At 43.9% G+C, this 13,338-nt stretch overlaps 1 protein-coding gene across 4 annotated transcripts in view; it reads right to left on the reverse strand.

Annotated features, from left to right (window-relative positions):
- Positions 1–10,317, reverse strand: part of CRIM1 (cysteine rich transmembrane BMP regulator 1) — a 121,383-nt gene extending 111,066 nt beyond the window's left edge. For all 4 annotated transcript variants that reach the window (XM_028724208.2, XM_028724206.2, XM_077925699.1 and 1 more), the window contains exon 1: positions 9,586–10,317. In XM_028724208.2, the coding sequence (XP_028580041.2) occupies positions 9,586–9,937 (352 nt within the window). In that variant the 5' untranslated portion in view covers positions 9,938–10,317. The remainder of the gene's footprint in view (positions 1–9,585) is intronic.
- Between the last annotated feature and the right edge of the window lie 3,021 nt (positions 10,318–13,338).

The following is a 13,338-nucleotide window of genomic DNA, read 5'->3' on the forward strand; positions in this document are numbered from 1 at the left end:
AACACTTTTTCCAATGTATTTTAAAACATTGATATATAATAATGCAGTATATTAGTAATGAAATGAGAATATATTAGCGAACTGAGATGAAGAATTTAACTTGTTTACTGATCAAAATGGAATAAATCCTTACAGAATTTAACATCAGAACTTCAATTCACACTAATACAGCAAAAACTTATTTCAAGCATAGCATATGCTCTCTCCCCTCTTCCGAGGACTCTAAATACTGCAGAGGAACCCAATAATGAGTTAGATTACATAGTGGAAACCTATAAATTAGAGTTGGATCCAAGTTGCTAGCCGCAAACTTGATCACTCCTGGCCCCTAAGTTTGCAGGGTCAATGTGAATACATAATTTTAATAGTTGATACCCAATTCAAAATAGAAATCCATATAGCTGATCAAAAGTCCTACCTATTAGTCTGCCTGAACCAATAGCTTGGCTCCTCACCTTTCACTCATTAGATCTCATTAGCAAGTTCTGTAAATAGCCACATGTCTGCTCTCCTATGCCAAGTAAGCATCATCCTTGGAAGATCAAGGCAGGAAACCTTTGTAAGCTGGAGAGGTAATGATACAGTTGTACCTCTGGTTATGTACTTAATTCGTTCCGGAGGTCCGATCTTAACCTGAAACTGATCTTAACCTGAAGCACCACTTTAGCTAATGGGGCCTCCCGCTGCCGCGCGATTTCTGTTCTCATCCTGAAGCAAAGTTCTTAACCCAAGGTATTATTTCTGGGTTAGCGGATTAACCTGAAGCGTATGTAACCTGAAGCGTATGTAACCTGAGGTACCACTGTACTAGAAAAGATTACTGGGGGTAAATGTAACAGTAATCTTTTGTGGACAAGTAACTTTGTGGATTTGTTTCCAATACTGGTCAGTGAGCCAAAAATGGTTATTATAGGGATTTGTGATAAGATGGGCTAGCAATAAACCTACATTTGTAGACTTATTTGCAAGGCTGCATGGTCAGTCAGTCACACTCCAATTCACAGAGGGTGGGGACACAGAGACAACAAGGCTTTATGTTTCAGCAAGTTTCAAGCAACTGCATTCTTCCCTTCCAGAATTCAGACCAGAACGCTTTTACTTCAGCTACTAATTTCCACAAATTAAGAACATTTAGGATTGCAGTCCTATACATGTTTACCTGGGAGTAAGTCTTCAATGGGCAGCCATTGTGGAGGTGTGTCACTGTACACATGGCTGCCCAGCAGTGTTGCTGCATGTTGACTGGGGGAATGAGGGAGGAACAAGGCAGTGATGTGATGCAGGTCAAGCAATAGAAGCACTGAACTGGTTCCCCCACTGTACCTGCACCATGCTGAACTCCCCATAACTTCACCCCTCTTCCTCTCAGTAAGCAAAGTGATACTGTTGATAGGTCGGGTGTGCTGCAGTGGAGCTCCACACTAGTTGCCCTCACTTACTTCTGAGTAGACATGTATGAGATTGTATTGTTAAAGACAAAAAAGTTATATGCTGTAACTAAACAAATGACAGTTTAACCCACACATTTACTTTTCTGTTCCTCTTTTATTATTTATCTTGCATAGCTAATATTTCATATTGCAACTTAAACAAGGTAGGGGATTGTGTCATTTAAATGATGCCCGGTTTCCTACATTTGCCTGCCCTTAAATGATACCCCAAAATCTGCTGTCTGAGGCAGGCTGCTTTCTTCTAATTAAAATGGCTATCCCTGCACCTTGTATGTTAAGTATTATACCAAGTAATTAGTATGTGCTTTGATACCTGAAGAACACTGAGCAAATATTAGCAAAATGCCAGTCATGACAGGCAGGTGTGGAGTGCTGGCTAGTATCCTGCAAGCATCTTCAAGAGATGCTTCCCTGCAAAAAAATACATATACTTTCCAGTGGTTTGGGCCAACCATTGTAAGGGATAGAGAGCATGCTTTGTCCCCCATAAAACACTATTTGTAAATAAAGCACTTACTTTTTTCCTGTATGAAGGCATGTCAGACACAAGTTTCATAGATAAAAAGGAAAGGCACATTAACGAGCTAAGGCACAATCTTTCTATGTCCCAGACATTAAGAATCAAGTACAGTGGTATGTCGAGTTAAGAACTTAATTTGTTCTAGAGGTCCATTCTTAACCTGAAACTGTTCTTAACCTGAGGTACCACTTTAGCTAATGGGGCCTCCCACTGCCGCGCGATTTCTGTTCTCATCCTGAAGCAAAGTTCTTAACCCAAGGTACTATTTCTGGGTTAGCGGAGTCTGTAACCTGAAGCGTCTGTAACCCGAGGTACCACTGTATGTTCTTTCCTCTCAAGTGTCCCTTTCTGTGTTTTCCTTCTTGTTCACACAACAGCAAAACAAAAAGTTTGGGACTCTTGTTTCAGTATACTGGGACTACTGTGTGGCTGAAATGACAAACCATGGCTAACTGAGCATAATCCTGGCTTGTATGTCCAATTCTAACCAGTATCATTAACTATGGTTAGCGCCAACAATTCAAACTATTGTTTGGGAGTACCTGCTTCTGCTAAACTTACTTTATTTTAATTTTTTTTTTGCTCAAATTTGAAAATATCTGAGCAGTGTACTTAACACTAAAAATAACAGTTTAAAACAACAGTACATCAGCAGATGCACCAGCAGCCAGTAATTAAAAATTCAGTCAGAAAAGGCGAGTAAATAAAAAGTTCATAAGCATGCATTTGAAAGAATATATAATTGGTGCATGCCTTATCTCAGGTGGTAACACATTCCAGATTAAAAGGGTGACAACACTGAAAGCAAATATTAGGACCTCTCAGTAGCACTGGGGGCAATCTATGCAATGGGTAGGCAGGGGAGAGATGGTCTCTCAGGTAGCCTGGTGCCAAGATGTTTAGGAGTTTCTAAGCAAGTAACAATGTCACACTGAATCTGGCCTGGTAGTATATTGGTAGCCAGTGCAGTTGTGTCAACAAAATGTTTAATACATGGATGATGGTTGGCTCTTGATAGTAATCAGTCTTGATATTATCAGTACATGGATCACTGTGGTCAGATCATCCCTGTCCAGCAATGGCTGTAGCTGCTGTACCAGCCAAACCTGATAGAAAGTACTCCTAGCCACTGAAGCCAAAGATGAATAAATGAGAAGGCCCCAAAGATGAACCAGGTCTTTCAAAAAGAGTGTGACCAGTAAATTTCTCACTTCCTGGACACAAGAACCAAACACCCAAAGGGCCTCTATCTGCCAGGATTCAATATTGGTTTATTGTCCCTCTTGTACATCACCATCCAGAGAACAGCTCAAGCCTTGAGTGTCCATTTCTGAATCACACGAGAAATAGAGCAAAGTGTCATCAGCATAATTAAGACATTGCACTCCAATTGAATGCTCCCAATGATTTCATGTAGATTTTAAACAGTATTGGGGGTAATGTGCCTGGGGTGGATGGGGGTGAAAGTGAGAGTAAGAGAGAGTACTACTCTCTGGAACCAGTCCTGCAGTTAGTAGCAGAATCTCTAAATAATAGTGCCTCCAATCCCCAGCCTTAAAAAAAACCAATCCAGGAGCATACCATGGTTGATCACATCAAAAGCCACTGATTTCACACTGACACCAGATTGTGCCACTGCAACAACATAATCATATATTTTATATCTTTTAAGCTTTCTGCATTTTATTCAAGTTGGTTTAAATTTTTGTAAGCCACCTTGAGTTCCAATTCTGGGGGAAAGGCAGGATATAAATATTATTATAATAATAATAATGCACAAGAAAGCAGCAATTAGAACCTCCAGATGAAGAGGATGTAAAAGGCTAAGGTTGAACAGCTCAGTCTGGTTGACTACTCAAATATCAAAACAGTTTGGAATATTGCAAGCAATATTCACATAGAAGCAGCACACAGAAGCTTAAACTAGACTCACTTCATAGCAAACAGATTTGCCTGAACAGGCTACCACATAATCCTGCCAGTTTTGCTTTTTAAAAATGATACTGCTATTCTTGAGCAAAACTGTAGCAACAGTCAGTTGCAGTACCAAACTGCAGTTAGAGTTACAAAACGTTTAATGAAGTTAACTTACTAAATCCATAGATCTTTTATATCCCAGAGTACTTCTTTAGAAATCAGTATTTATGATAAAGGTGCTGCATACCAATATAGCCTTTGAAGTTTAGCAAGAAAAACATGCCAAGGTGTCAAAGGTAAGACTAAAGGCAATTTCAACAAACTTTACAGTACTCCTATCTTCCCTGAAAATGTTTATTGTTCACCAATGTTTTGCAGTATTTCAATCAACTGCCCTTTCCTGGATTGTTTGAGGAAAGTAATGAGAAAATGATATTAAAATGACAGATCAGTGTGGAGAATCTTTTGCAGCCCAAGTACTGCATTCCCTTATGGGGTTGGGTGGGACCAGAGGCAAAAAGTGGGTGGAGCAACAGACTTTACTTTTACCTTTTTGTTAGCTTACATTCCAGTCACACAAAATTCAGAGAGCTCAGCACACACACATCCGTCCAGGCAAGCAAGAGGCATTAACATAGTTAAGTGCTTTTGCTTGGCTGGAATGTATCCTTGAGGCGAGAACAGAACAGGGACAATGAGGAGTATGTTTTGGGGAAAGTCCTACAGAAGAGAGACCTGAGGTTCCATTCCTAAGTACTGCTTTTGTGACAGTACAAAGTTGATCACAAACATCTCCTACGAAAACTAACATAATTCATTAACTGTAAACTAGAACTCATTTACAACCAATGAAGCTAAATGTTCGAAGATTCATGACAGATAAAAGTAGGCACGATTTCCGGCGTCTGGTCATGAGCAGAAACGATTTTCGGCGTTGTGCTGCACTGGCCCGGCCCACGGAGGATCTCCGCGGGAGTGATGCGGCCCATGCCTGGTAAGCCTTGCCGACCCCTGGACTAGACAAATTCATAGAAGAGAGGGCTATGGCAAGCTCCTTGCTAGGATGAAGAAGAGGAGGAGTTTGGATTTGATATCCCGCTTTATCACTACCCGAAGGAGTCTCAAAGCGGCTAACATTCTCCTTTCCCTTCCTCCCCCACAACAAACACTCTGTGAAGTGAGTGGGGCTGAGAGACTTCAGAGAAGTGTGACTGGCCCAAGGTCACCCAGCAGCTGCATGTGGAGGAGCGGAGACGCGAACCTGGTTCCCCAGATTACGAGACTACCGCTCTTAACCACTACACCATACTGGCTCACTGCCTCCACAGTTGGAGGAAGCAATGCTTCTGAATACCAACTGCTGGAAACCACAGGAGGGGAGAGTGCTCTTGACGCTGGACTAGATGGGCCACTGACCTGATCCAGCAGGCTCTTCTTAATCTCTTATGGAAATTTAGCATAAATTTAGGAAGCTATAGTATTCAGATCCAGGGAACCTGGGACACATAGAGCACTAGCCATAGATGTGTTATTTTAGAATGCTTTAAATGGAAACAAGTAATTTGATAATGTATATTACTAATTTATTACATTCATATCACAGGGAACATAGGAAGCTGCCATATATTGATGCTGACCATAGCTCCATCTAGCTCAGCATTGTCTACAATGACTGACAGTGGCTCTCCAGGATTTCACGCAGGAAACATTCCCAGCCCTACCTGGTGATGAAGAGGATTGAACATGCACACAAAGCAGGTGCTCAACCAGTGCGGTAGGTCACACAAAGAGACAGTGCCTGGAATAAGGTCACCGAATGAGCTTTAGGCACCTTATGTCAATCAGCTGCAGCAACTTCAGACATTCATCACCAATTCTTCCCCTAATAAAAGTAGCATTGCTTAAGAAAAAAAAAAAGCTTTATAAACTTTTACAGAAGTATTGTAAAACTACATTGTCTAGCACTGTTATGGAAAGGGTCAGGACTAAGTTGAGTCCATGACATGCAAATATTCCAGAAGGGAAAGTGAAGGTTTACACAGTTGAAAGGAAACCAAACTATTTCTAAACACAGACCTCCCAGAAGACTATTGCCAAATATTAGAATAGTTTCCAGGCCAAATACTGGAAATAGTTTAAATAGCAGTTTATGTCCCCTAACCAAAGCCAGAATGGACAATGATCAGGGATAAGAGGAGCTGAAGTATGGAAGGCTACAAGTTCCACACTACTTTTATAGAGCTATATTTCACAGCTGCCCTACCCCCCACAGAAAAGCTAAACAACTGCTTATTGGCATCACATACATGACCCGATTACATTGGAGTGACTCTCCAGTTCAGTACCAATCTTTTCTCAGTAATTAAAATGGTGTCAGGGCTTATTTCTAATGCAATGCCTCTGCTGTCAATACTGTTAAAATAGTTTTGAGTTGTTCCATGCTTGTTACTTATATAAAGGTTTATGAAATTAGTTACATGAGTTCATATGGTACTTTACCACAAAGGGATCAAGACCAGCGGAATACCAGTAGCACTGCAGCTTTCAGCAAATAACTGTTGAACTATGGAATCATAGCTAGAGCAATGTTAAAAAGGAACTCCACAATGGTGAATCTAGGAAGCAGAACACAGAGTATAGCTACAGTATAGTAGCAAGTATTAGTTCCAGTCCTGAATGGATATTTTTCCAAAATCAGAATGCACACCTAATGCTGTTATATAAAAGGTTATGTAAATATATAAAATAAATTTTGTTTTCTTCTGAGAACATTTAAATAACACCCTTATTGTTAAGATATCATGACATTACAAAAATATCAGTCAGCTGCTGTGTTTGCTTTATTCTATTTAATACATACTGCTTTCAGAAGATTTGAGATAACAATTTGCCACTGCCGATTAAACCATGATCCATGTTAATAACCACTGGACTGAGAACACATTTTTGGCTGTGTCAGTGTTTTTCATGAACCCATCTAAAAGCTTTAAAAAGAGTTCTACATTGTGACCAGTAGGGGTCGTTTCAGGATAAAAATTCTATTGTAAGAAAGACTGAAAAGAGAATAGATTTGTAAAAATGTGAAAACCTACTCTTTTGTGGCAGATAGGCTTTCATCTACAAATGATATTCATGTCAAGACTGTTACCAGTAAAGCTTTGTTGTATCAACAGATAAAAAGAAACAGTAAACTCAACCACTGGTCCCAATTCAATTGTTGGAATCAGTAACAGATTTTAGCTCTAATATTTTTATGTGAAAGCTCAAAATAATCTTATGAATGTGTTGCCAAATTCAAAGCTACTAATACTTCAGCCCAACTGGTGACCAAAAGCTTCAACTATGCATACTCATGCAGCTAAGTGATTTATATGGCAACAGTTTTGCTAATTTCTATAGACTGTTTCTGTGGGATAGTTGGAACTGGGACAGCTGGGTCTAATGTCAAGTCCACACTAGCTGAAGTCTCTTCTTGAGAGACACTCCATATTATTTTCAGCAGGGGAATGCCAGATGTGCTTTTCATTGAAGTCCAGCATTGCATCACTTCTAAAGAATTATAGTTCTCCTAAAACTGCCAGAAAGCTCTAGACTGCTATACATTAAAGGAGACAGTGTCAAAACATTATAGGAAGTTTTCAATATAATTTCCCTCTTATATAAAAATTAAGGAGTAGTTACATGGAAAATATGCAACATCTGAATGGAAGATCATGACAGATATTTATTCACAATTTAATATGCTTGCATGCTCCTTATATTTAAACTCTCCCCATACAAACATGTAAAGCAACTACAACTCCAAACAGTTGTAAAAGCCTGACAGACCCATGCCGATTCTCATCATCTTCAGAAAACCCAACTGATAATGTGCGAAGGAGAGCTAACCTGTACAGAAAACCACATCTTATTTATGTCATAACCAAGAGTAGTAAAAGTAAAACTAAACTATGAACAAATGTATGTACCAATTGTTAAGTTTAAATGTCATTTTGGGGGATACAAGGGCACTAGCTATCTTTAAACAGTTGGAGTGTGTGCTTTTTTATGACTTTACTACCGTTCTCCAGAGGAATTCCTGAACTCACGGCTGCTCTCTAGCGGATCTACAAAAATCATGGTTTTAAGTAACCAATGAAAAGGAGGGGGAAGACAAAAATTTTCCATATAAATTTTGATTCTCATCTGCACTATAGTATCTCAAACTTTCCTAATGTTTGAAGAGGTGAAAATGGATAGATTAAACTCTCTCGTGTCACTTACGCAGCTATCAGGCAAAATATTCATATATTTCCAAGTTTTTGACTCAAAGAAGAAGAGTGACGTACAATACAAATTATAGCCAACTGAATTGCCCCCTTTTCTGCACGAAAATGAAAGGTAGATTTCTGCCTCCCCAATGATGCATAAAGTGATGGGTATAAGCATTTTAAACATTTCAATAGATGTCACCCTTTGATTCTTTCCTGATTCAAGAATTCTCATTCATTACTGATTACAAGCCATTTGAATCCAGAAGATTGAAAAGACAGGTGTCAATCTGACATTTCAAAAAAAATATGAAACAGGGCTAATAGGTAAGCAATATCATCCAATATAAAGCTACTCTTATCAATAGTCTGCATGTTGCAATGTTTCTGAAAACATACCATTAAACAAAAATTATGCAATTATGATAGCTTTCAAAACTATAATTTCAGAAAAGCTGGATTGCTACATGACAATCAATAGCCATCTGCCTACACATCTGAAGGGGGGGGGGGAGTCAAGACACTGATGGCTGTAGCCCTAAATGCACTTACTAATATACAACTCTCACTGTCTCACTACTAGGTGGAAAACATGGTTAGTGATGGGCTGCAAAAACAGGTTGCAAAAAGAGCAGACCAAAGCCAAAGGAAAAAGAAAATCAAACTGTTAGGACCAGAGATACCTACATTTTAAAAATAAGGAAGAACGTATACCGACTTCAGAAAAAAAATACGCTTTTTATTTCCATGCCCTAGTTCAAAAGCCACTTTAAAATCCACGATCGTTGGGAACAATAAGCAAAGGGAGAGGGAAATGTAAAGGACGAAACAGAAGAGGAAAACGCAACATCCACCTTGTGAGGGGGAAGCAATAGGTTCTATACCGGCAAAACACACGCGTGCACATACTACTCTGAGCCACTGTAGCATTAAAGAGAGATACCTCCTCTTTGTTGTTTTTTTAAGCAGTGCAGATTGGGGGATGAACACCTGCATATGATGTGGGCAAGTATGGAAAATAACTATGAGGAAAGCGGGGGGGGGGGGAGGGGGAGGGGAGAGAAGAGTCAGAACATGCAATCGACGGAGACAACACGCCACACTAGGAAACCCCAACCTTTCCTTCCAATCTACCTACCAGCTTTCACGGTACATGCAGCCAACATTTCACACTACAAGTGTACTGGAAAAAAACGGAGTGGCTTGGCGGGGGTGGGGTGGATAGACCCCCGAAGCACCAGAATACTTTCAAAGTGGGGTCTGACAAGGGCCCCAGTCCTCCCCGCCCCACTTTCCTCCCGGAAAGAATTCCCCAGTCCCTCTCTCCGCCGCCGCCGCCCCCCAACCTCCCAAGACACGCGCTAGCTCGACGCTCGTCGGTCCGCGCCCCTCCGCCTGGAAGGAAGAGGCGCCCGTCCGCCTTTGGAGGGGCTTTTTGCCTTGTTACCTTCGCAGACGCCCGCTTCGTACTCCGTGAGCGAGTCCCCGTTGAGCGGCGGGCGGATCACGCAGCGCAGCCCGCGGTCGCAGGCGCCGTGCAGCCCGAAGAAGCCCCCGCAGCTCTCGTTGCGCTGCCGGGCGCACATGAAGCAGCAGCCGCAGATGTCCATCACGACGCCGCCGGGGCAGTTCTTGGGCTCCTCGCAGCGGGACTCGTCGCAAGGCAGGCACACGAACGCCCGCGTCCCGGACGCCCCCAGGAACGCCACCGCCAGCAGCAGCCGAGGCCAACCCGCCGCCCAGGGCCAGCCGACGCCGCCCCGGCGCCGCCGCCCCGCCGAGACCGCTGCCAGGTACATCCCGGCCAGGGCCGAAAAAGCGCCCCCGAGTCCGGCAGGGAGCAGCCCAGCCCCGGCGACGCCTCAGCCGCCTCTCCTCCCCCGGCTGCGGCCCCTCGAGAAAAGTTTCCTCAGCGGCGGCGACTCCAGCCAAACTTCTTCTACCCCGGGCGGCTTCCCGCTCCTTTCGCCGTCGAGAAGCGCCTTCCGCCCGCTCCTCCCCGACGGTGCCTCCGAAGCCTGCGGTCTCCCCTCAGCGGCCCCGCGCGCGACGGCGGCGGCGACTACGCAGCTGCTATAACGGGCGCCAGAGAGAGCACGAGACGAGCCTCAGCAGCTCCACCAACAAACTCGCCTCCCGACTCCGGACTCTTTCGCCGCCTCAGACTCCTCACAAGCTCTCCCAGAGCTCCGCCCCGCCCCAACGCCCGTGCCATTGGGTAGCGGCGCGCCTGGCTCCGCCCCCAAGGCTGCTTTCGTTCCCGCGGATTGGGCCGCTCGCGCCGCCCCTCTCTCTCCCGGAGCCTTTTCGCTCTGTTGGTGGATGGAAGTGGGAGAGGCGCTGCTGCTGCTTGGGCTCCGCGGCGGCTGCCTGCCTGCCTGCCTCCCTCCCCTCGCGCTCTGCCCCTCCCCTGCCTGTGGCGCTGAGTTCTCAGAGGCGGGCCCGGAGAGCGACCAACCGGAGGTCAAGCGACATGCCCAGCCAGTCCGGGAAAAGGCAGTCGCGGGTGGGAGGGGCCCTAATTAAATAAAGGGCAGCACTGATTGCGAAGGGGAGAGGTGGGGAAGCGAGGCTGCGGGCGCGCCTGCACCGAAAGTCAACCTGGAGGCTGCAAATCCGAATGCGGGAAACTAATTCCACACGGCGCTTAAGTTCGTCACTAGTTCTTCCCTGCCCCTTCTTGGCTCGAAAGCGCAAAGCCAGAAGAAGAAGGAAGAGGAAAGCTCGCGTATCCCAGAGTGCCAAAAATAATGTTATTCAGTTGAAAACGTCATGCTTGCAAAACGCTCATAAATTCACGATGACATCGGAACACCATAATAAATATATAATTGGGGGTGCCCACCCCAAAATATGATCTGAGCCAGGGCAAAGCCCACACCCAAGCAACATCAAAGAGGCTTCTCTGCTATACCAGTAAAAGCCCCAGAACTTCCTGTGAGCACATGGCACAAACAAGGGTGTCTGTGCAAACTGAGGATAGTCAACAATAGGGATGGCTATTCCAAAATGTGCTTTGGGTCAGCATAAATCATAGATACATAAGCAAACAAAATTGCATTTGCACATACCAACGGATCCAGCCAAGCTCAGCTGCCTGCAGATGCATGGTACAAACAAAGACATCTATGCACACCAATAACGTCGGTCAATAAAGTCAATCCTGTTTGGTGGGAGGCGTTCCACAGGGCAGGTGCCACTACCGAGAAGGCCCTCTGCCTATTATTATTTATTAAATTTGTATACTGCCCTATACAGGTAGATCACAGGGCAGTTCATAACATTACAATATAAAAAATACAATATATACAATAAAGACAAAGACAACCCAATAATTTCCCCTCGTTCCCTTCTCACCAGAAGGTCCTCTGAATTGGACCTCAGTGTCTGGGATGAAAAACGGAGACAAGACCTTCTCACCAGAAGGTCCTCTGAATTGGACCTCAGTGTCTGGGATGAACAACGGAGACAAGATGTTCCTTCAGGTATACATGGCCGAGGCTGATTAGGGCTTTAAGTTCAGCACAAACACTTTGAATTGTTCTCGAAAATGTACTGGAAGCCAATGTAGATCCTTTAGGACCCGTGTTATATGGTCCTGGTGGCTGTTCCCAGTCACATCTGGCAGCTGCATTCTAAATTAGTTGTAGTTTTGCAGTAGTCCAAGCAGGAGATAACCAGAGATACATAGGAAAAAATAAGCACCCCAAAATATGCCTTGGGACACCTCTAATCATAAACCCACATGTACAGGATTTGTACACTCTTGCACACTGTTTGCATAGTCGCTCCTTTAGGTGCAGCTGGATCCCATTCCTACTGACACTCAGAAAGGAGGGTGGTGCAAGTGAGCAAGCAGTGGTGGCTTCTCCTTTCAGCTGCCATTCACTTGTCCACTGTGGATGGAAGGTGAGTGAAAAATGCCTCTGCTCCCCTTTCTGTCTGTGGCGTGAAGGTGCAGAAATGGTGTTTTAAAAGAGCAAAGAGGACGGGACCTTTTCCTTGACCCTGGTAAAAAGATGGGAGGCTGCAAAAAATTCTAGGATTAGGAAACTTGACTTCTCTCTTCACTGTATTGTGTGAACCGTAAGTTTGTTATTGTTGTTTTAACCCCATCTTGCTCCAAAGGGTTTTTCTTTTTTTTCTTTTTTAAGAAGGTTGTTTTGCAATCGAAGATGATAGATGTTCTTTATTTCAGAAAAACAAGCCTCTGGCGAATGAACCACAAAGCTTCCCTGTGATGCTCCTTTTAAAAAAATAAAATTGATTTGACAGGTAACCCTGCTTTACAGCCACAGCCTGAGGTGGGAAACTGTGAATTGCTGTGAGGTGGCTTGGTGATTGAAAAGTCATGACATCCCATAAAAGTGTGCCTTTGACCTCCCTGGGAAACCGCTTGTAGAGCAGGGGAGTGGGTTCAAAAGCAGCAAAATCCCCTTGTTTCTCTTGGGCCTGAAAGAGCCTGGAGGGAAGTGTGGGCCAAGTCATAAAGCCAGAAAAGGAGTGACTAGAGTAGCCTTCCTCAATCTGCTGCCCTTCAGGTGTTTTGAACTCCCACCAGCCACCAGAAGACATGTAGAGTCTTGGCTGTGACTCCAAGGGTACCATTTGGGTAGGACAGCTAATACACCCCCCCCCTCCACCAACACATTTTCAGACCATGTGTGATGAGTCTTAGGCTGAGCACTTTCATCTCTGGCCTACTCCTTGGCAACTGAATCTTCTTCCTACACAAAACAGCTTTAACACAGTTGTCAGTCAGCAGGCAAATGCTCAGGAACGATTTAGTTATCTGTTTACCATGTGAATGGAATCTGTGAAGAGGCAGCATGCCTCTGATTCCCTAAGGCTGAGACATGCAACAGAGGGCATCTGTCTCCAGTCTCCACTGTACCCAGGTTGGATATGTTTCTGAGACATTATCTGGAGTTGGCCACTGATGGGCACAGTGCTTGATTCGATGGACGTCTGATCTGACCCAGATGTTGTTAAGCTGCTCACAACAAGTCAGCAACTGTGACACGATTCCTCTTCAGGGGAATTCAGCCTTCTGCCTTTTCCATTCGCATCAACCCTGAGCTTTTCAGCGGCCCTCTCAAAACAGCACATGAAATAGTTTGTGTGTTAACTTTTCTGATCTTAGCAAATGAAGTCCCCAGTTGAATCCCTGGCCTGTACTGGAGCAAAGATCACAAATCTT

Source organism: Podarcis muralis, chromosome 3 (assembly GCF_964188315.1).
Source record: "Podarcis muralis chromosome 3, rPodMur119.hap1.1, whole genome shotgun sequence".
NCBI classification, from domain to species: domain Eukaryota; kingdom Metazoa; phylum Chordata; class Lepidosauria; order Squamata; family Lacertidae; genus Podarcis; species Podarcis muralis.